Source organism: Rhopalosiphum maidis, chromosome 2 (genome assembly GCF_003676215.2).
Source record: "Rhopalosiphum maidis isolate BTI-1 chromosome 2, ASM367621v3, whole genome shotgun sequence".
NCBI classification, from domain to species: domain Eukaryota; kingdom Metazoa; phylum Arthropoda; class Insecta; order Hemiptera; family Aphididae; genus Rhopalosiphum; species Rhopalosiphum maidis.
In genome coordinates, this window is record NC_040878.1 from 14,334,660 (window position 1) to 14,359,010 (window position 24,351).

Here is a 24,351-nt window from a genome sequence, read left to right on the forward strand (position 1 = left end):
TATATCTTCAAATTTAAAGTTAAAAACACAATGGGTTTTTGTACATTGTTTTTTTAAATGCTTATTTCGATTTTACAGTGATATACTTATATATTAAGCATTTTAAATTGTAAATCCTTAAAAAGTCGAATACTAAAATACAGATAATATTCCGAAAGTATGTTATTGCATGTTCTATTTAACGTAAATGAGTCATTCACGCAAAAACAGCAGACGTGGTTCAGATATAGTGGAAACAAATATTACGCTGACATCATTTTAATAAATAGAATATTGACAATAATATTATATATTTCAAATGACAAATAATAATAGTTAACACCTAATCACATTGTACCTATTTTCATTTGTGATTTGTCTAATAGCTACCAGCTTTATTTACAATTGGTTAGCAATTTACCATTTATTACCGTTGACTACAATTTTTTTTTTTTATCAATTTCAAAAAGCCGATTTTTTATATAGTATATTTTAAAAACTATTATGTTATAATATAAACGGTTTTATCAGCTATAAACATCTTGGTGGAGCTAAGTCCTCGTATCTCTACACCCCATACGTGCCTTTACATCATAACAACTCCACGACTTCACTACAACGAACCGGTTGTATAGGCATGATATTATGTTGTATTTAGCTTATACGTATTATTGAAATTCATCAATATACTTTATGCTCTGCAGTGTTTTAACTTTTTATGTTATAATAATATACAAGTATGTATGAATATACATATTGTATACAATTGTAATATACATATGTTCGTGTATTCACATAGTACGTCAAAATTTAAATTATATGACAAACACTCTTATACATTACCTTTTTTTTTTTTTTGTTTAAAAAAAAAATACTAATTTAGTGATATTGATGCGAGTATAAATAATAGTTTTAATATTAACGACCTGCAATGGTTACATTATAATATGTGAGTATCGTGTTGCGGCAATTATTCGTCCTTCAACTATCATGTAAAATATATCGTACACAAAACTACAAGTGCACATATTGTACATAAAATAATAATGTAGCAAGTCTATTTGTAATTATTTAGCAAAATAAATACTGCATACTACATAATCATATACTTGTAGATATAAACAAAATAACGATGGATGTGATGTATTACGTTTTTAATATTTTAAACTATTATAGGATCCCAAACCAACAACGAATATTATGTGTTGACAAAATCACTTTCTTAGTACATATAAATAAAGTATTTGTAGGTATTATATTAATGCAATATGTTGTAACTCTTAACTGTTTATTGGTAAGAAGTTAATAACATTAGTTAATACTATTATTCCAGTTTGTTTTAACTAAATTAACCGTCACCTATAGATATAACACTCTATGATATTATATAATAAATAATAATAAATAGTAAATATACCTTCTGTACGGTTTTTGTGGTTGAGTGGAGTGGAAAATCGCATAACATATTATTATATTAATATGCTTATCGTCTATTAGGTATACCTGTTAACCAGTTACATTAAAAACATATTTGAACTTTAGAATATAAAATTAACATGTAACGTATATGAATGTTAAAAAAAAAATCGTAATATTATCGTATTAAAAATGTACAAACTAGATTTTCATGTTGTTTTCGTGCAATGTCACAATAATAATAATAATTAGTATAGCTGATTAAATTGATTATCCCGTATAACAATTTTTCGATACCAATCAAGGTTTTTTTTTTTTTTACATATTATTGTATTAATAATTAACCGTAGACTTAACTCATTATTAATAATCCATACTTTTAAGGAATATAAATTATTGAATTTTATAAACGCACGTTATAACATAAATCATTATAGGTTTGATCGAATCTAACTCGTACATTATAATACAAATTTATTATTTTTAAATTTAACACTCAATGTTTCTAAAACTATTCAAATTTTTAAACTATGCGAAAGCAGTCGTAGCATCGTCGGTTCAAATCGGAAGAAAAAGTGTTTACTTTTTTGTATAAAAGCATAGTAATATATTAATTATAAGTATTTAATATTTTGATGAGTGAAATAAAAAATTTTTTCAGTATAACAGGGATAGCACGAAAAATTTAAATCCACTGACCACTACCCCATTCATTTAAATTTTCTACCTTTACCTATAATTTACCACTCATTTTAAACTCGACATAAACTAAAAATATATTAAAATACTCCGAAAAATATTCAGCTTCTAAATATGAAATTTTAAATGGTAAGTTGTCATTAGTCATTCTTTTAAAAGTTATAAAAATACATAATATTTTTTTTTTATCATATTTTAATAAAAAATATTTTCAAATTTTTATTATTTTTTGAAGTAATAATAAGTCTATATCAAGAATATCTTATTGTAAAATGTACATTAAGATCATAAAGGCACTTGTAACTATCGTGTATGAAGTGTACTCCTTCAATTGTTTCAACTATATGTCCGTCAGTTATTATAGTATAATATTATCTTGGAAAAAAAATTCATCCACAGACTAAAAAATTAAAATACGACATGCTATCGTATACATACATATTAAGTATAGGGATATTAACTACTATTAGGTAATTTCTCAAACAATACCTATTCCCCCGGGGGCCTGTTCCCAGAGAAATAGAAAACACATGTTCGATCGAAAGTCAGTGGAATACACCATATACTCTACGTGTGCACCTATATTTTCGATTTTCAAGACATATTAATATTCAAACCATTTTCTTTTAACTATTTGAATATAAACATAATATATAGTTCGCTTATATTTTATTATTATATCGTGCGTGCTCTGCGACGATTTGTTATCATGGCGATCACCCGGTCGCGTGTGAATCTGCGACGAATTGTTATGGTATAAAACGTACGAGTATTGTATATATTACCACTGTTACCAGTAATTATATATATATACTATATTGATTTGTCCGGTAATAGTGGGATACGTTTAAGACACAATTTTTAAAATCGACCAACACTTAATGTTTTGTTTTTCGTAAACCATAACAGTTGGTGGCTATCGTAATATGGCGTATAGGTTACTAATTATTGTACACTTAAAAATTTCAAACAAAATCGATTCGATTTCGTGACATCGGATTCTCTTTTGCCGCGCTCTTCTTGCTCGTACAAGTCACGCGCCGCAAATCGGTCCACCGGCCGTATAGTAGTAGTAGGTATCTGCCAGCTATAATATAATTACCATCGCTATATTTATACGTACAAGCCAGCGATCGATCGATCAATCGTCCGGCGAAATAGTGCGGAGCGCGTGACGCGAGTTTCCGGTGGAAATTTCAATTTGTCGGACGGCCTCCACGCGATGGCACCCGATAAACGGCCTGCGGCCATATCGCCCGTCCGCCGTACCTATTATGTCCACACGCGCGTGTGTATATATATATACGTATTGCGTCGGATGTTAAATAATATAATAATAACGGGTTGTGTCGCGGACCGCGGTGTTGGCTCTCTGCGCGCAGTTGTTGTTCTCCTCAGCACTCGATCGTCTGCTTTGCCGCGGTCGCCTCCACCACCACGACCGTGGTATATGTACCGCAGTGGTTCATCGTCGTCGCCGTCGTATATACCTACTACATATACATATAAATATAAAGATCGAGATCTAAAGATACGCTGCAGTCCTGTCGGGAACGGCCGCCGTCTCCGAGGTCAAAAGGTGCGCACAGTCTCTGAGAAGAAGAAGAAGAAGAAGAAGAATATAACACTGCCATCGCCACTCCTCCTCTCTCGCCGTGATGTTCACCGTCACCACTGCACTACGAATAGTTATACTATGTATTATAATACGTATAGGTACCGTTCGCACGCCACCACATTAGTTATGCACCTCCCCAGCATCCGTCCTGCCCTCTCCCCCGTTGGACCGCGGGAGCCTCGGGACGTGCACATATGTTCTTCGTATTATACCTGTTTAGAAATAACAATAACATAACATGCGTTAGACTGTTAGAGAGACACGCGTGTTCGACGTTCGTATCTATAGCAGCTGGTGCGACGACGTGACGCGGGAAAACGTATTTGCGTCATTTATATAATACAAATTATCTATATACACACATATAATATGATAGATGTATGCAATACAATAATAATTATCGTGAATATACCCACACACGTGCAACAGGTGTGCGAGAGAAAATCAACGAAAACCGCGCGATGTTAATATAGTATATTATTATAGGCGGTCCTCGTCGACGAGGCCACACACTGAATACCTATATATGTATACACAATAATAATATAAGATTATTGCCAAACATTGAAATAGTTACGCATATTTTGAGGTACAATTTCCGAGCCACACCATATTGAATTTTCGAAAATTAACGTTATTCATTCGATTGCGTGCTATACGTTAATACCGTTTGTACTTCCAAGTAAAGTCCCGAGTTTGTACTAAGTCACTACTAACTCAAAAAAATCATAAATATATAGTTTATATATTATATATCATAAAATATACTTGTTAGTAATACCGCATTACTAAATATTCGTATTTGCTGACATCTCGTCCTCGTTGAGATTCGTTTTTCATTGATTTATCGCTGAATTCAAATTTAACAGATATTGCGGCGACTTACTCAATGACAAATATTATACAGCTAAGTGGTTACCTAATCATCCAACTACTTTGACAATAATATTTAAAATTTAACTATCGATTTAATCTATGATAACTATATCTATATCGCCTCAGAAAATTATTAATGCATAATGATGATGAATCATTGACGATAAATGATTTGGTAACAATAAACTGCTGAACTGTGTACTTAAAGTAGTAATCTTTTAAGGAAAATGTATATATGTTAGTTCGATTTTTAATAATTATTATTTGTTATTCGTGTTGTTGGGTTGTTATTAGTTGCGTCCCGTGGATAGCACAATGGCTTTCTGCTTATTGAAGTTAATCATTTATTTTAGCGTACATGCGAATCTTACATATTTTTTTATGAAAATATACAAATTAAAGATTTAATTTTTATTATATATATATATTATGTAGGTATTTTAGAACTTCATTTTTCTTCCCATTTTTACATAAACTGTATTCTGTAACATTTATTTGGGTTAGTATTCCCGGGAACAATCCCGCAAAGGAATATTCTCAGGAATATTAAATAAGTACCGTAAAAATGACAATTTTTCAGTAAATATTGTTCATTATTATTAATAAAATAACTTATTATATACACAGTGATCGGTGTTAGTGTTAGTCACGTCTCTTAATTTAGATATTGTTTCATAAATATAAGATAACCAAATTATTTTATTTATTTCAATAATTTCAAAGTTTACCTAGGTATTATAAGACCAAACTTTGGATTGTTACTACTGTAGTTAGTCATTATTAAGTAGGTACCTACCTAAGTATAATTCAAATTTTAAGTAGTAAAATGAAGTAATTTCGTTCAGTGTATATAATATAGTATAATATTTAGCTATCTTTGTGGCCATGTACTCATAGGTACTACTCAACTACCTACTAATAAAACCTTTTAATGTAGTTTTTACTTTTTTTTCGGAGTGAAATTAGGAAAACATAAAATAAAACAATTTTTTTTTCTATACCTACTTGAAATAAATCTATTGGTAATTTTTTTAAATTTATCATAGTTTAGACTTTCGGATCCGGACTGATGGCGCGCTCTATTCATGAAATGTAGTTGTTAATAACTTATTTATAGAATGTTATATTATATTATAATTTAATCATTCATCATCATGGTCAGATTATTTATTAATTAAGATTAACGATTGAATGATAAATTATAATGTTAGTTATAGATATTGTTTTGTAATTTATTTGATTTTTCATTACTTATTTTACAGTTGCCGATGTTTTATTGTAATTTTACCTATTTGGTTTTTCAGAGTTTAGTTCTTTAGTATTAATGATTAAGTAGCCACCAGCTTAGTAGCTTATAATAGGTTGTAGGTACTTTAAATTTTAGAATTATTGTAGTTTTATCACTTAATCAGTTTTAAAGATGTTTAGATAATAAAATGTTTAAATTAATATATTTTCAAATTAGGTATTACAAGTACTGGAGGTATAATCAAAGTAAGATATTTAATTTAAGTTGAAAATTTTTAAGCAATACAAAATTGAAAATTATTAATTTTTGTATTTTATTTTATTTTTTCTTGAATAGATTATGTACTTTGTGCACTTACCTACTGTCTTTACTAGGTATGTATTAAATATAACGATTATATTATATAATTTTCAATAAAATGTATACAATATTGATTTAAAATTTGTTGTTGTTTATGGTAAGCAATTTAGAAATTACTTAAAGTAACACCATTATAATTTCGTAAAATATTAATATAAAGAGTTTTTAAAACAGATTATAATAAATTAATTAATACTATTGAACCTGTACTTAGCAATGTCACTTTTTATCATGGTTTTATTAATAGAGAGCGCCACTTAACTGGACCATGGAGTATGGACAATAAATGCACATACTCGTTAATAATACACATTGATTATACATCGATTATATGATCAATACCTAACAAACGTGTTTAAAAAAAAACGATATTTTGGTAAAAATATATTAAGCAAATTATTAATTTTTATGTTTACTTAATTGTAATAGAAAAACATGTGCATTTAAAATATGCACATGTCACACAAGACACAATGACTACCATAATACTGGTTCAGTACTAACCTTTATAATGGTAAGTGAATAATTGTATTTACTTATCTTAATATCAATAACGAATATTAAATACTAAATATATTTATTGAAAACATTAAAACATTTTAAATTTTCTATACAAGAAAATATTTTAATATGTATTGTATTATTGTTTTAATATCAATAATAATAATATCCATTCAATTTATAGTATCATGAACTATACGCCAATACTTTTAGACAAATGTGACGATATAGATTTACGTAGGTATGTTACACGCATTTTTCGTTTAATGTGTAGAGTCGATTTTATTTTTGTAAAGAGTGTATAGTTTTTTCATATGAAAATTAATTTAAATCTTTTTTTTTCTTGATTTATAAGTATGACAACATTCGTGCTGAATAATCTTCAAGAATATATCGTGATTGGATTTGAATCATTCTGGTTTTTTGGTTCATACCTTTCTAAGTATGTTCATAAATCTAGCTATTAATTTCAAAAACGACGAACAAGATAGCCAATTATAGGTACAATGAATACGTAACACAAATTGTCAAACAGTTAAACTTTGATTAAATGAAAATCGTTGAGTTATGAGGATAGTAATAAATGTTTAGTTTAAAAAATATTAATATTTATTTTTAGAAATACATTTTACCTATTCTAAACAGTCTTAACCTGCAAGTTAAGGTAATCGTCTGTACTCGTATTTATGTTTGTCTCCGTTGCAGAATAGCCATATTATTTTTATTAAGTAAAGAAAGGTATACCGAAAATTATTGTCGACATTGTCGTCACACCTTAACGTAATATATGGGCAATTGATGTATATTCGTCGCCGATAAGTACGCACACTCATCCACCCACACACACACAAATACGTACAGGCATAATAACCTAATTACTAATTACCTATCTGCTTTGTGATGTATTTTAAGTATTGTGATAATTATGTGCAGACGTGCAGTATACATTCTGTATAATTATTGTTATATAGTATTAGTCAGTTGTGTTCAAGAATAGGGAGAACTATAAAATCGGTAATCGATTTTAATGATTATTTACAACGATTTTAAAAATAGAAAGTAAGGGATACAAATCTAAGTTAGGTAGGTAGAAATCTTTAGTAACCAATATAGTATGATATAATGAAATATAATATAACATAATTATTAATTTATTAGTCTTTGTATTCCTAGTCTTAAACATTGATTATCTATACTCAATGGTCTTAGTTTTTGTATATCAAAAAGTTATACAATTGTTATAGTTAAAAGGTGTCCACAAGTGTCGAGTTTCCCGGAGTTCAATCGATTGTTTAGTTTAAGAATAGTTAGCTGTAATATATTTTTGGGTCAAAAGACGAATAGGTACCTATTTCACGAATAGTATACATTTAATAATCATCAGTGGCGTGCTCAGCTTTTTTGAAAGGGGGTGATATTTATTTTTGACTTGTCACAGACCCTAATTTTTTTTTTCATGTAGATTATTATCATAACAAAAAAATCCAAAGATGGAATGTGACACCCTGATCTCTCCCACGTGAGCACGCCACTGATAAACATTAATAACCTTATCAAGTTTTGAAGTTTATCAATTGTATAACCTACGTAAAGATTAAAAAAAACATCATGTACAATATTTTTCATGTAACCATATATTCGTGTAATTTATACGTATATCTTTCATATGGGTATATGATTGCCGATCTGTGTAGAATGTATAGAAACAAATATTTACAACGTATATTTTCCGTGTAAAATCGGTATAGATCCAAATATTTCCTACGTATTTTTTTCGTATAATATTGGTATAAAATCCAATATTTCCTACGAATATCGATCGTTCTGTATACACGTAAATTCGACCAACCCCCAATTGTCGACGTTAAACACATGTAGATATCAGAGCCGTAGCAATGTTCATTTGCGCTCCTGGCCATTAAACATATTTCCTCCCTTTTAAAAATTATTTACCCCCTCCCCCTCCCCCCATTTACTTACACATATGAAGACATTCGTAATTTTATTTTGTTTTTATTAGCTATTATAATAATTATTATATTTAATAAGAAAAAAAAACACTGCCAAACTTATTATAACCTTTTATAATAATTTAAAAAATAATTGTACTTTTATACATTTTAAAATTTCACTTTTCGTGCTTTTTTAGTAGCAAATTCATCTATAACATTTTTAAAATTAATGTTTGAATGTTTCAATTGATATAACACTCATAATCGTCAATTTTTCTTGTAACATTGTAGACCTTAGATAGTTCTTAATAATTTTCAGTTTACTAAAACTTAACGACTTCACATACCACGAAGTACCTACCAGTGTACAGTACCGTATTTTATATATAAAAAAAAAATAATAATCATAATCATAATTTATAAAAAAATGTATTAAAACGTCCGAAAAAATTTAAAATAAAAAACTATTTATTTATTTATTCAACTATGAATTACACTAATTTCATTTTTTTTTTTTAATATATCAATTTTTCCCGATCGTACCACATTGCCTAGTTATTAAGTACAATTTTCGAAAACATATTATTTAATTGATCTTGTCATGTAATATATTTTTTAACGATTTACTTACACTTTTAAAATATTATAATTATTTTTTTTTCTACTACGTGAGAAATTTCACAGACCCTATTAAGCCCACTGAATATTTGTTTACTTTTACTTAATAAAAATCTATCTGAACTTATTTAAGGTCGATGCATTTGATTATGTGGGCGTAGTGGCTCATGTGTCGGGATATGTCAGACGATGGTACATTATCGGGCCAACTTAGAGATAGCGAAGGCCATGAATCGGTAGTGTATATCTATTACGATTCGGAAACTCTAGATGATAACTTCCCTCGGGATTATTCTGATGAAGTTCCGAACGATGAGTCCATTTTACGCAGCGAACGTTGTAGACAAAGTACAGTACATGCAGTAGTATATACTACTACTAGACAGTCACTATAACTTGGTTATTCGTTTATATCATTGTAGTTTATAAATAATAAATATGATTTTTTTTTCCTAATCATCAATATACAATATATATATTATATATTTTTTACCAAATCACAAAATACTATACACATTATTTAACCGTATAGTATGCTGGATATTTGGAAAATGTGATCGCTTGGAATTGTGATCCAACGATTCCTTATGCGTATAGTTGGAATAATGACGAAAGTGTTATCCGAGGCGATGATATTGGCGTCATAATAGGTCTTACAGTGGACGATGACATAATTACCGTTGTGCGTAAGTACATAATTATGATATATTTTATTAATACTAATATCTAAGTATGTTTATTTTAAATATATATTGTTTAGATTTTCGTAACCCAGTGCACTCAGGGTTAGTCACTTTTATATAAAATAGGAAAATAAATATGTTAAATACAGACATTTTTACTCAAACCTTTTCATGTAACTTCAAGCGTCCCTCGAGGTCACGCATTGCACTGCTTTTATTTAACCTGTTCATAAATGATATTAATTTGCCAATTCACGAGGTATATCATTACTATATGCCGACTACTTTAAATAATTATTTCGTATTATTAAAACCTTCATTTATATTACTACAAAATAAATAAAGTATTAATATAAGTTAAGGTCACACGTTTTCGTTTCGTCCTTTAATTATTGTATGATATTTATATATTTTTTTTTTATACTTTTGATTCGATTAGATAAGCTCGAGTGAATTGTCTACCGTCATTACGTCGGCTAGTCAGCATATGAAATACATCTTTAACATCAATGTAGACGATACAGACTCTGATGACTCTAGTTCTACAAAAGTATGTATATTATAATATTGTATAGCCATATAAATTGTTTACTTTTTTATTGTATTGGATGATTCACCTGCTGCTCAATCGACCATTCAAAAATGAGTAAGTTTATTATATTTATCTGATATTTCTATCCATCCACCCATTTTATAATCAATCACCACAGTGCACATATTCTTGTCAAGTTCCTTGTTCCAACCTATTTAACGCCTACGGAAATACAATAGATTCAATACTTTAAATTTAAACCTAATTTTAAGTTTCTATATTTTATCTTATAGTTGTGTACTTATACACTCTTACTTATTTAAAAAATAACAACAATAATAGTTGATACATCTATTCTGTGAAATAAAATAATTCAATGGCATAAATTAAAAGACCCATAATATTAATCCATCAAATATTATATAAATGTATAATACTGATAATACTTTTAAAATTGTAAGTAAAAGTTAAAATTATATTAGCATTAAAAGGAATTTACTAAAAAAAAATACAGTTTAATAATTGAAAATATACCTAGATTAAAAAATAAGTTCAAAATGCTATATCTAGGTACTCATCTATAAGTGACTAACATAGGTACTTATTTTATGTTTGAATGACTATAATTTATGTAAATTTTTTTTATTTACAGGGAATGGTCCAATTTTTCGTTTTATTAAGCCAATTAATCCTGCCAACACCTAAATTGTCACTATAACACAATATAATTGCAGTATATTTACTGGAAAGATCAATTATCTATAATATGCACACACAGAAAGCAAAAATTCAATAAATATACTTAGATCAAGTTTAAACAATTTTTTTTTTAGTTTCACAAAATGCCCTTGCATTAATGTAATTATATATTAAATAAATAATTATGTTATATATTAAGTATATATATTTTTTGCAACTGAGCTATTTTATAAACATAACTTAAGGAATAACAACTATAAGAGCATCTTCAATAAATAATTTGCATAATTCACGTGTTCTTGATCATCATACATTTAAACAAATTAAAAAAGTCCACTAAACGCCACTGTGCCACTCATTCCTCACCTTATATAACTATACTGTGCCTACCTGTGCCAATACAAACAAATAAACTTAAATAAAAAACTGTATACATCATGTTTTGTCTAGTATCGTACATATTACTATATAATAGTATTTATTGTTATCTTAGGCTAATGATCATTGTCATTGATCCTTAATATTAATAACAAAATAAAATACCCATGTATTGGATAAAGTAGATTAAGAAATCATAATATTTAACTCAAATTATTATATTATATAATTGATTTTAAATGTGTGAACAAAACAGTATAAATTATGATTTGACAATTTTTTTTTTTAGTCTAACTCAAAAGTAAATAATTGTAGTTACCTTGAAATGTTTACCAAATGTTTGTATTAGTATTATTCCATCTATTTAATACATTATCATGTCATATTCAAAATTTGTTGATTAATATTAATAGAAAATGTATTTATGAAGAGTGTGTTGTGTTTACATAAGATTTGAGTTATTGTGTTATAAATATATGAATAACTTTAACAAAACATATCTAAACTTCTTAGAATTTGATATTCAATAAAATATCTATTGTGTATTTGTGTGTTTATAAGATTATTAATTATTCAATACTCAGTGATTGCTATAAACTAGGTATGTTAATAAAAAATAAAAAAAATGAATAAAACCACACATTATTTTTATCAATTTTAAATGTACTTTATTATTCAATAGTACAATGAAAATTAAATTATGTGTTTTACAAAATTTTTTATATATTTTGTATAATAATATTAAAATACATGAAATCTATTTTTGGGTAACTTTGATTTGTTTAGGTTTAGGGTCTGGAGCTTTAACTGTTTGTGCAACTTGTTTCTTCTTTTTCGAAAGAAACACTTTCTTGTTATCCATAGCCAATGATCTTAAATCCTCTTCAGCCATTTTGTTTACATTTTTACTTATCATACGTTTAATCCGCTGACCTTCTTCATATTTGTGTTTTTTTGAAGGCATTGGACATGCTATACAATAAAATGCATACAATTAGATAGGAATGCAACTTTGTATACAAATATATAATAGGTATGTAGAATAATAATAATTATTAATGAAATAGTTAAGAGAAAAATTACCTTTTCTACTTTTGTTTGGTTCGTTCTTCTTTTTCTTCGAAAAAGAGACTTGTGATTTATTTTTGAATTTTCCCTGTGGCATAATGAATAAAACAACCAACACTAATAATTAATTAACTTTTTAATAAAATGTTGCTTTTGTACTAAAAATTAAACACTTAAGATTTTTTAAAGATAACAATAATCTTGCTAACAGTAAGTCATCACGATTGTGATTATCTCAAATCGTGCATTGAAATTTATAGTAAATACTATAGAGTAAGAATAGCACAGATATAAAATAAATTTTATATATTATATTATATATCTGTGAAGAATAGTAAGCACGGACTTCTCTTTTTCTTAATCAACAAAAACACGTGAATTGTTATCAATTTTAATTTATAGTGATAACAATAATGTAACGTTGTACCACGATTATTATTATTATTATTATTATCCGTGATGTACAGCGAAACTAGGCGGGTGACCGCCGCGCACCCGGTGGCAAATTTCCAATAGGGCTTCTATGACTACTTTCCTGCATAAAATAATTTAAAAAGCCCGCGTGTCCAAAGTCGTTACAAAGACTAAACACTAAATATTTCTGTATTTTAATTTAATTATTTATTTATTATTTTAAATTAAATGAATAATACGAATATTTTAATTTTTTTACACAATTATACATGCAAGTACATTCAAAAACTAAATAAATAATAAAACTTACAACTATTATTAAAATATTTACAAAAAAAAAAAAAAACGTATTTTTCCGAATTAAATAATTTAGTAGTCCTCATCGTCGTCTTCATTTTCGCTTAAACTGCTTTCATCTGAATCAAAGGTTAATATTATTGGTTTTAATATCTCATCCATTAATCCCGCCCTAAGGAAATCTTCCTCCTGAATTTTAACGCAATCTTCTCCATATTTGGCCCAATCGTCCAGAGTTACTGCATCAATTTCTTTATGCACAAGTGCTTCGACATCCCCAATTTTGAAAGTACAATTTTTTTCGGCCACTCTGCCTTTAACTCGAGCCAAAATGAGTTCTGTCGGATTGTACGTACAGTGATAGGGGGGAAGCCTTACTACTTCGTGACCCATTTGGAATGTTAGTTCATCAAGTACATACTTTTTTCCGCGCGGTATTGCGCTTTTCACTTTTTCCCGTAACTCGGCAAGCGATTCTAGAGGAGAAAATTCTACATTTTTCTCTCGTAACCACTGTTGAACATCTGTTTTTTTACTATTGATTGTCGGATAGTTCTCGATTAACGAAGAGTGATGCGATATGTTATCCATCACAATAATACTTGGCTCTTCTAAATGATGTAACATTTGCGAAAACCAATCTTTAAAAATTGTTGCATTTATTTGAGTACGATAATCTTTTTTACTGGAATCGCATCGAAAAATAAGTTTCGATTCTTTGATGAATCCGAAGGAAGGAGATCCGGCGTGGCAAACGATGAGGCGACTGTCTTTGCCCGAAGATAATTTTGAACCTCTCTTTTTGTTTTTACTATTTTGCAAAATACGGCCACCTGTATAATTTAGATCAACACACGTTTCGCCTATGTAGACTACCGGCCGGGTATCACCGTTTCCACGAAATTCGTTCATTTTTCTAAGAAATTTAACGCGCGCAGCTGCGGTATCCGACCGTTCCATTAAAAATTTGCGACCGTCATTACATTTTTTGTACTTAAAATTTAGTTGTTTTAAAATTATTTTCAACGACGATTTCGACCCCTGGTAATTTATTTTTTCGCACAATGCCGCTAATATTTTAGAACTCGTTGGAAATTCGCCCTTGTCATAACAGTTATGAATAACTCTTCTGACCATTTCATTGTTAAAATCGTCCAATTCAGTGACACATTTCTCGCGATTGTGATTATTTGTTGGTGATTGAAAATTAAGGCTATTGGAACTTCCCGGATTTAACACTTCTGCTTGATTTTCAGTAATTTCATTTTCATTACATATTTGCTGTACAGTTTTCAGACTTACCCCACAAGCCTCAGCCGTCCTCTTCTGAGATTGTCGACAATAAGCTGCCAATGCCGGCTTATCTTCGTGCGTGGATAAGTCTTTAAAAAATTTATACACGCTGTATATTGTGTTTTTTGCTTGGGGTACAAATTTTTCATCGGGACGAAACGACATTTCGAAAAAACTAAAAGTTAAACACAAAGAAATAAAAAAAAATAGTGTACAAAATTAAAACAGGCACAAAAAAAAAACCCACTCATCTCAAATGATAGCAATCAACTTTGAACTCATACACGAAAGGCTTCACTAATAGCAATACAATGTATAAATTATATAGACAAGGTGGATATATACCTTTAATATAACCGTGATTAAGCTGTTTCTTATCTAGTGTAATCTAGAAGTCTGTGCTATAAGCAAACACATCACAACAAAAACACGTGAATTATTATCAATTTAATTTATAGTGATAACGATAATTTTTTATCTTTGGTTATAAAATTTCAATTTGAATTTATTAAATTAAATATTTTAATATTTAAATAGAATTTGATTTTTAAAAGTTTAAAACCTTATTTATATTTGTATTAATTTCAAAAATTTGGCACTCAGTACATTTTTATAAAAAATAATTTACTATTAACACAATGGAAGTGAATGTTGATAATCATTTAGATTCAGAGACTAAGGAAATTCAAATACAATCTGAGGAAAAAGTAAATGAAATCTTACCGGTAAAAAAAGAAAATCAAACGGAATCAGTAGGTAAGGAAATTCAAATAAAATGTGAAGAAAAAGGGAATGAATTAGAATTAGTTAAAAAAAGAATGTTTTTCAGAATCGGGAACCGAAGAAATTCAAATAAAATCTGAGGATAAAGACAGAGAAATAGATCCAGAAGAGAAAGAAAATAAATCTGAATCAGTCGTAAAAGAAGATCCTTTTGCTTATTTAGATCGGGATGATTTTACTTCTGAAAAGTATAAAATAGAAATAAGAAACCTTCCAAAACATTATGGAATTGCCGTAAATACTATAAAAACCTAATTTATGAAATATGAATATTAAAGATCAAAATTTGATTATAAAAATGTATTTTATTTTTAAAATATTTTCAGGAGTTCAAGAAATTGATCAATGTTAAGTTGGAATTAAATTGCTCCAAAGTTAAAACCCCTAACCGTAATGGAAAGTGGCTCTATATGTGTTTTCGTTCTGAAGAAGACAAAAATACAGCTCTGAGTGTTTTAAATGGATATAATTGGAAAAACACAAAGTTAGATGCTAGTGTAAGTATTCTATACAAGCATAATTTTTAATTTTTTTTTATTAATTTTAAAACATTTTAGAATGCCAAAGCTGTACCTGATCCATTAGTAAAAAAACGTAATGAACAATTTGATGATTGTTCAGTGCTAAAGAAAATTAAATTGGACAATATTGGCGCGGAACAACAGATGATAAGTTCTGTGACACCTCTATATAACATATCTTATGAAGAGCAAGTAAGTGATAATAATCAACCTACATTTAATTTGAAAAATAACAAATTTAATGTTATAAATTTGTAAAAAAAAAAAATAAAAATTGCTATAGTTGTTGATTTTTTAACAAAATTATTCACTTGTTTTAAATCATTTTGTTTGTTAATTATTAGAGTAAAAATTAAAAAGGATAAGTTTAATTATATTTCTTATTTTTGTATAATTTTATCAATATAATCAAGTATATTTTTTTGGTTTCAGTTAATCCAAAAAACTAATTCAATTAAAAATGTTCTTATGGATTATAGTAGACGGTTGAAACGAATTAAGTGTGGTCAAGGTATACTTGATTGGTTAAAAAAACAGCAAAATTTAAATAATGGTCTTCCATGTGAACTTTTGGAAATACAAAGTCTTAAAAATGATTCAGAGAAATGTGTTGGTTATAGAAATAAATGTGAATTTACTATAGGTAAAGTATTTGGTATACTATAAAATAAGATTTAATAAAATATATTTATATAAATAAGACTAACTATAAATGTAATATAATAATGTGTTTCAGTATCAAATAATATTATTATTAATTATTAATTATATTCAAATAATACTTAACTAGGGAATTAATATTTTGAGTTAAGTAATAAATATAAATTGGTTGTTTTTTTTTATTAGATAAGAATAATAGTTAACTTTATATTGTCCCATTAATGGTTAAATATTCTATGTAATATGTAGTTGATTCTAAATAAAATTAAGAACTCTAAAAAAGTGTAGAATAAATTAAGACAAACCACTTTTTAACTAAACTTTAAAGTTTTTAATACATGATTGTTTATTGCTTTAAAACTGAATAAAAAAACATACTGCTATTTTTTATTAAGAGTTCATGACATGTTTTCTCTGTCTTTCAAGTACATAACAGGAAATTGTACGTTCTCAATAATCAATTTAACTCTTTTATGTTTATTATAAAAGTTAATTGATTTGTAATCAAATGAAAAAATTAATAATATTCACTAGTAAATTGCATAGGTTTATTTCATATTTTATTTTTAAGTGAATTATGAGCATTGTTTGTTTTGGTCAATTCACATTGATATGAAACATAACAGAGTTAAATAGATTTCTATATTATGTATTTGTAAGACAAAGCAATATTTAGAGGTATAGCATGAGCGTCTTTTTAAAGTTAACATAGATATACAAGGTCCTGTGTTCTGAACTACATTTGTATTATGATATCAAAAATGATTTGTGTCCCAAGTATACATGCAACAAAATATATATTAATTGGTTAATTAATGTCTAATAAAAAATGTTTAATAGTTATTTTTAAATTATTAATTAATAGTTTAATATTGTTATTATTTTCAACTATGCTCTTAAATCATTTTGATGTTTAACAGTATTTTTTTTGAAATTAGTTTAATGTTTAAATACTGGCAATATATTATCTATCCTTTAAATTTTATAAATAGTGAATATTAACCATTTTTGTATTATCATTCATTTAATAATATTTATAAATAATATATTATCATTTTAGGTATGGATGTAGAAAACAAAGAACCAATTGTTGGTTTTCGTGTTGGTGCTTATAACCAGGGAAAAACTAGTGTTGCTCCTATTGATAATATTTTAAATGTACCTCAACGTATGAAAAATGTTGTTAAAGTAAGTTTTTATCTTAATTGTTTTCTTTTATTTTTCATTTTTATTTAGTGGACATAGGAATAAGGTCAAATTTCTAATACTTTTATTATTTAGTGTTTTCAAGATTTAGTCAGATCTTCTAAAGTTCCTGTATTTGATCCTGAAAATTATACAGGTCATTGGCGTCAGTTAACTGTAAGACTGAGCCTAAAAACTGGACAATTGATGTTAATTTGTGTAGTTCACACAGAAAACATGGAGGACTCTGCCATAAACTCTTTAAAACAATTAATCTTCAGTTATTTTACTGAAGGGGCTGGAATTGATTGTAAAGTGGATTCTCTTTACTTCCAAAAGGCAAAAAAAAGAGCGTAAGAAATAAGTATTTACTTTTGACCCGAATTCATAAGTTAACATTAGAAGTAACTCCTTTCTAAAAATACTGTTATACCTTTCAAGCTAAAAATTAATTATAAATATAATATTTAAAGTTCTTATTTAAATTAAATCAACTCATTCAAAATATTTCAGAGAAATATCTCCAGGGGTGTTCCCATAGGGTAGACTACATATACGTCGTATACTCTCAATATTTTTTTTCAATATTATGGGTATACGCAGTACACCCATAATACTTGCGTATTTGATGATATAGTTTAGTCTCAAAAAAATTAATGGGAACACCACTGAATATCTCTGATTTACAACATAATATTTGTAATTTAAGATCATTTTTATAATTTATTATGAAATATTTTTTAGCGCTGGGGAAGGAAATTCATTTCCCTTAGAATTGTTACATGGACAAGGATATATCATCGAAGAAGTGAAAGGTCTTAAGTTGAGAATTTCACCTGAATCGTTTTTTCAAATTAACACAGCTGCTTCTGAAATATTGTTTGATGCTGCTAAAGATCTAGCTTCTATTAATTTACAAACTACAGTTTTAGATGTTTGTTGTGGTTCTGGTACAATAGGTCTATCTATAGCTAAGGTAATATAAAATTTTATCTGTATTTCTTATATTATACGGTTGAATAAATAGAATTTATTAAAATATTAACCAAATTAAACATAAATCATTTTTTTATTAAGGATTGTGCTCAAGTAATTGGTGTAGAAATTCAAGAAGAAGCAGTTAATATGGCAAAATTAAATGCCACTGAAAATGGTATCACAAATGCAATATTTTTTGCTGGAAAAGCTGAAGAAGTAATGAACAAACGTGAATTTCAGAACCCAGAGAACGCTAATGATGTAGTTGCAATAGTTGATCCACCCAGAGCAGGATTACGTAAGCAAGCCACTGGCTTCATATTTTGTTAATAACAAACTATTAAATTACTTATTCAACTTAATGCATTATAGATAACAAAGCAATTTTGCTTCTACGAAGGATGACACATTTGAAACGATTAGTATATATGTCGTGTAACCCTAAAGGTGCTATGCAAAACTTTTTATCATTGTCTATGGCTGAATCTAAAACCAAACAAGGTGCTCCATTTGTACCAGTGAAAGCTGTTCCTGTTGATATGTTTCCACAAACACCACATTGTGAACTAATAGTGTATTTTGAACGACTTGAAAATTAAATTTTTTTGGTGGGCTAAAAATCAATTATAATTGCTTTATTTATAAAAAAAATAAATGTTTAAAAATTTAGCCCTTCTATTTAATTATATTATTCAACTGTCCACTGGTAATTTTGACTAATGAATTTTTTTTATTGATTAATAATTTTATAATTTTATTATTTTTATAGAAATATGAAAATAAAATATATTAGTTTTGTTAAATTTTTTAAACTTAGAACCTTTTTAAAAATCAAAAAATCAAGTCTGTATAATATCATATTAATATTATATTATAACACAAACAGGCTGAGGTCTTTAAAAGAATGATAAACCTGCATATTGTGTTATCTTCTATCTATCTGTCTTACAAATGTAAAAATATAGCAAAAACTGTGTTGCGTGAATTAGTATCACTCAGGCTGCAGTAATAATTAAAACTCAAACCTAATATAAAATATAGTTGAGAACGTAATCTGTGAAATGTCATTTTTTTTTTTTTGTTATCACTCATACGAAAAACGTTTTTATTGTTTCAAAATCTATTATTTTTGTGTTTTTCAAATTGGATTAACTTTTTTTGTAGTTCTGATATTGAAAAAATAGAAACGATGTTTCACAGCCAACATTTTCATTTTATTGTGGTGAAAATTTTGTTTCTTAGTTATGACTGTAAGTCTGTGAAGATATTACAGATAAACATATCAGTTTAATCTTTTTGTACTTGATAATATTATGATTCTATTTATCTTAGTGAATTATGCAGTGTTCAGAAAAGATTCATTTCACTGATACACATTCTTTGCTGAGAATTGGTATTATACAATTTCTATCAAACTTCAAAAAATTAGTCAAATCAAAAAAAATACATATTATACTCTAATTTATTTATACATTTTTTCATTTACATATATTTGAATTTTTTTTTGTTATTTTGTATAGTATTATTAAAGTGACATATATTTTTAATTTAATAATATTATGAACAAAGTTATGTAGTATATTGATTTTAAAGGACAAACAATTAAATAAATTTATTACACTTATTAGGTAAGTAACTTATTTTTATTATAAACAAAATGTTTTCATTTTATAATTACAAAATTAAATACTAGTATATTTTTTGTTTGAACTAATTTGCTTTTAATAAGTTTGGTGATGACTTCAGGAATGAGTAAAATGCTGAACAAGACGTTTTAAAGTTAACTTTTGTAAACACCACTGCTTTTAAAACTGACACTTGAAGCTGTGTTTTTCGGCCGTCCATTAACTGTTCAATGTTCATTGATAACGTGACCATACGTCCCGCTTTTGAGTTTTGTGTCCTGCTTTGAAAAAAAATTCACAACCAAAAATATTATATTAGTAGGTATATCGTATACGTAGTATACTGTAGATACCTCAACACTGATATACACAAACATTTTATACTACAGTCAGTGAGTTCCATTTCCAAGTGATCACTGGTTTATGGAATCAAGTGAATCAACCGTTTATATGTTACAAACAGTGATTGACTTGTGGTGATGGGGGGACGCAGGTGGACTGAGTACCTCAACTAATTTTTGAATACAATAGCGTACCCCTTCTTCCTAGAGTGAACCCCCGTGGATATGTGAGTTATATTAAAATGATAGGGATGCTACTTGTTTAAAGTAGCTATAGAGTAGATACCTCTACTACTTTTTTTCCAAGTCAAGTACTGGTTACTAATGTTAAATTAACCTTTTATTAGACTCACCAAGTACCGGATAATTGAATAATTTTTAAGAACATTCTATCGTTTTAATGGTATTTCAAACCTTCACTAAAAAGAAACAAGAATATTGTTTGAAAAAGTTAAAAAGAGCTATTCAAAAATATGTCAAAAACGATACTTTTTAGTTTCAAAAGTTATAGGTAGTAGGTACAATATACATTATTATTTATTTATTTATAAATAATTAAAAATCATATATATATTATATTATCTGAATATGGATTTTAATTTCAGACTAATATGAAAATGAAATTAGTAGATTCTCAAGTATAATCAAAAATAGATAGTTTCTTTACTTTATTTTAAATTTATTTTGTTTTGATCTAATATTAGACTTTAAACATACACTTAAATATAAGCTCATCAATAAAAAAAAATGTTTTATGGAATCAACCGGTAATAGAATCATAATGATCTGACCAATGTGATCACATTATTCACATTAAGCGGAACTTAATGTATAAACAATAAGGAGGCCATATGTCCCGTTTTCAAATGATGAAAAAAAAAATAACGAAAAACAATTTTTGTTGACAAAATATCATTTTTATTATATTTTATTTATTTTATGTGCGTGTGTGGTGTGTGTTTTGTTGTTTGACGGTAATGATCTAAATGGATAATCGGTAAAAAAGACCAAGGAAAACAGAACAATTTTTAAAAATTTTAAATATATTAATTGATAAAATAAAATAATTATCTCCCAAAAAATTTGTAGATAGGTATCAAATTATTATTATTAATTATATAAGCGTAATAAATATATAAATATATAATATAAAAAACATTTTGCATATTGCTGGTAACATTTGTTCAATTGGTCATAAAAAAGCTCTAAAATAATTATATTTTAATGTACATTGTTGTAATAAAAATGTATTTTACTCTATAATCTATATTATACTAATTACTAAATTAATATATTGTATTTAATATTTAAAAATATATTAGGTTTATGAATATACTATCTCGATATAAACACGAAGAATGAAAGATACCTTTTTTATATTTTTAAATATATTTTATTGGAGGAAATAAAATACCTACCGTCTGTTTTTGAGGAGTTCAATGTAGATAATTTCTACGTATGATCATACGGGTCATGTAAATATGTGCGCAGTAGGTAAGTGATCATTTTTAACTTTAATATTCAATTAATATATTTTTAAAAATTGTTCTTTTTTACCTTGGTCTTTTTTTCCAGGATTCCCGTGAATGGCATCTGGATAGATAACGAGAAAATATTAAAATATGAAAATAATAACTATATTGTCGTGACTTATTAACATTGATTAATTTAATATAATATTATATAATCGCTGTGATATCAGTATCAAAAAAAAAAAAAAAAAATTACCCAAATGACTTGCAAAAAAAAAGAGAGGTTCAAGATGAAGAAAACTTGGTACGTGAAATCAATTGCTTCGGATTTTTAAAAAACAACTAGTGCAGCAGTGAACTTCGTACAATCAGTCTGAATTGCAGATATTTCAATGGGTTGATTTGAGAAAAGTTCTAACCACGTATTATACGCATAGACTATAGTATACTTAGCATTTCGAACCATAGTCAACTCCTTATTGGTTTATTTTGTCCTGTTATGTTGTACGCTCGTGACGAACTCGGTCGCATTAGATTTGACCAAACAAATTTCCAATATACTCATGGCTAGCATTGACAAGGAAATACAAACAGACAACAGTAATTGATTTTGCACAGAAATACGACAATGTTTTATCTCCTCATTCCAGATAGCCCGACGACTGCGAAAACTCGGCGTCCATGTAGTCGGCAATAACACCGTCCACCGGCACAGGAGCTCTCGAGGGTGGCCGAAGATCGCCGAAATCTCGTCGATGAATAATCGGCTGTGTGTATAGACTCTTAAAACAGAGTCTTAATTTTATTTTTAAGTTTTACCGTCAGATTTACGTTGACCGTGGACACGTCTACCACTGCGGCTTCCGACGGTGTTGGATGCCCGGCGTGACGGTCGATTCCGTTGACAAGACGTCAGAAATCCGTGAATTACGGCTTTTTCGGTTGACAAAAAAAGAAGTGTGCCAGTAGTCACTCCCGAAACCAGTATTGCTGGCACTACGGACGCCGAGCAAAGGCGTAGAACTGGTAATTATTCTGCAAACTGTGTGTAATAAGACTTCATTCGGTACTCCGAAAACTGTACCTAACCTCAAGAACTGAATCCGGTGCAGAGCCGTGTAAGGAAGGGGGCAATTAGGGCAAGAGCCCCAGGGGCAAAAGTAGCAATGTTTTATAGGTAGGAAAAAAGCCCCTAAAGCTATGGGGGTGGGTATCCCAATGACTCCAATTTCCAGTATCTATCTAGACGGTTAGACTATAACTTATATTCCCATAATCACACTCAACAAAACACCCGTACCTAAGTAGATATTAGGCGTGCCTAACATTATATTATTGAGAAATCATTTAAAATGTGAGAAAATATTGTTGAATGGGTACTTATTTAAGGTAGTTGCTTTATAGGAAAAAAGTTCACGCCACCACTGTCACGGGCCATCGTATGGCTGACTGCGATCGGACGGCATAGGCTACCGGTATGGGTGGCTGCGATCGGACGGCATGTTCTACCGGTATGAGCGGCTGCGATCGGACGGCATGTTCTACCGGTATGGGCGGCTGCGATCGGAGGGCATAGGCTACCGGTATGGGTGGCTGCGATCGGACGGCATGGATCGCGGGAATTTTGGTCCACGCGTCGGTCACACGGACAACGGGTATTGGCGGCAGCATGGCGTTCGCCAGCCGCGTCAATCTCTGCGAGACGTCCGTTTCCATCGCGTCATCTGAATTGTTCGCTATGATTACCGCGGCGGTAGCGGACGACAGATCTGCCACCGCGATTTCCGCCGGTGACTGGCTCGAGGCTACGACCGATTCCATCGACGGGATTTCGCCGATCTGCGAATTGCAGTCACACTCGGCAGCTCCTGCAGGCTGTCCGGGACGAGGAGGCATAACATTGCCGTATTTCTGTGTCAATTCAATTAGTGTTTGTATTTCCCTGTCAATGGTAGCCATGAGTGCATCGGATATTTGTTTGGTCAAATCTAATCCGACCGAGTTCGTCACGAGCGTACAACATAACAGGACAATATTAACCAATGAGGATTTGACCATGGTTCGTGATTCTGTACTGTAAATTATATTCGTGTTCCGTAATTGGGTTCTTCACCGTGTAGAAAACAAACTGAGAAGTATTGTACGAAACAATTA

The 24,351-nt window shown here is 28.8% G+C and overlaps 2 protein-coding genes across 2 annotated transcripts; one reads left to right on the forward strand and one right to left on the reverse strand.

The window, feature by feature from the left end:
- Positions 1-12,263: 12,263 nt before the first annotated feature.
- LOC113555220 lies at positions 12,264-13,002 on the reverse strand. Its single transcript, XM_026959606.1, has 2 exons — positions 12,644-13,002; positions 12,264-12,532 (listed from the first exon to the last, which is right to left on the reverse strand). Exons 1-2 carry the CDS (start codon positions 12,723-12,725, stop codon positions 12,318-12,320), a joined length of 297 nt encoding a protein of 98 aa, XP_026815407.1. The 5' UTR covers positions 12,726-13,002; the 3' UTR covers positions 12,264-12,317.
- A 2,143-nt stretch (positions 13,003-15,145) lies between these two features.
- Positions 15,146-19,428, forward strand: LOC113555216 (tRNA (uracil-5-)-methyltransferase homolog A-like). The gene is made up of 10 exons (XM_026959601.1): positions 15,146-15,388; positions 15,462-15,649; positions 15,742-15,912; positions 15,973-16,128; positions 16,369-16,579; positions 17,657-17,784; positions 17,878-18,134; positions 18,526-18,757; positions 18,859-19,057; positions 19,132-19,428. Exons 1-10 carry the CDS (start codon positions 15,271-15,273, stop codon positions 19,356-19,358), a joined length of 1,887 nt encoding a protein of 628 aa, XP_026815402.1. The 5' UTR covers positions 15,146-15,270; the 3' UTR covers positions 19,359-19,428.
- Positions 19,429-24,351: the final 4,923 nt, after the last annotated feature.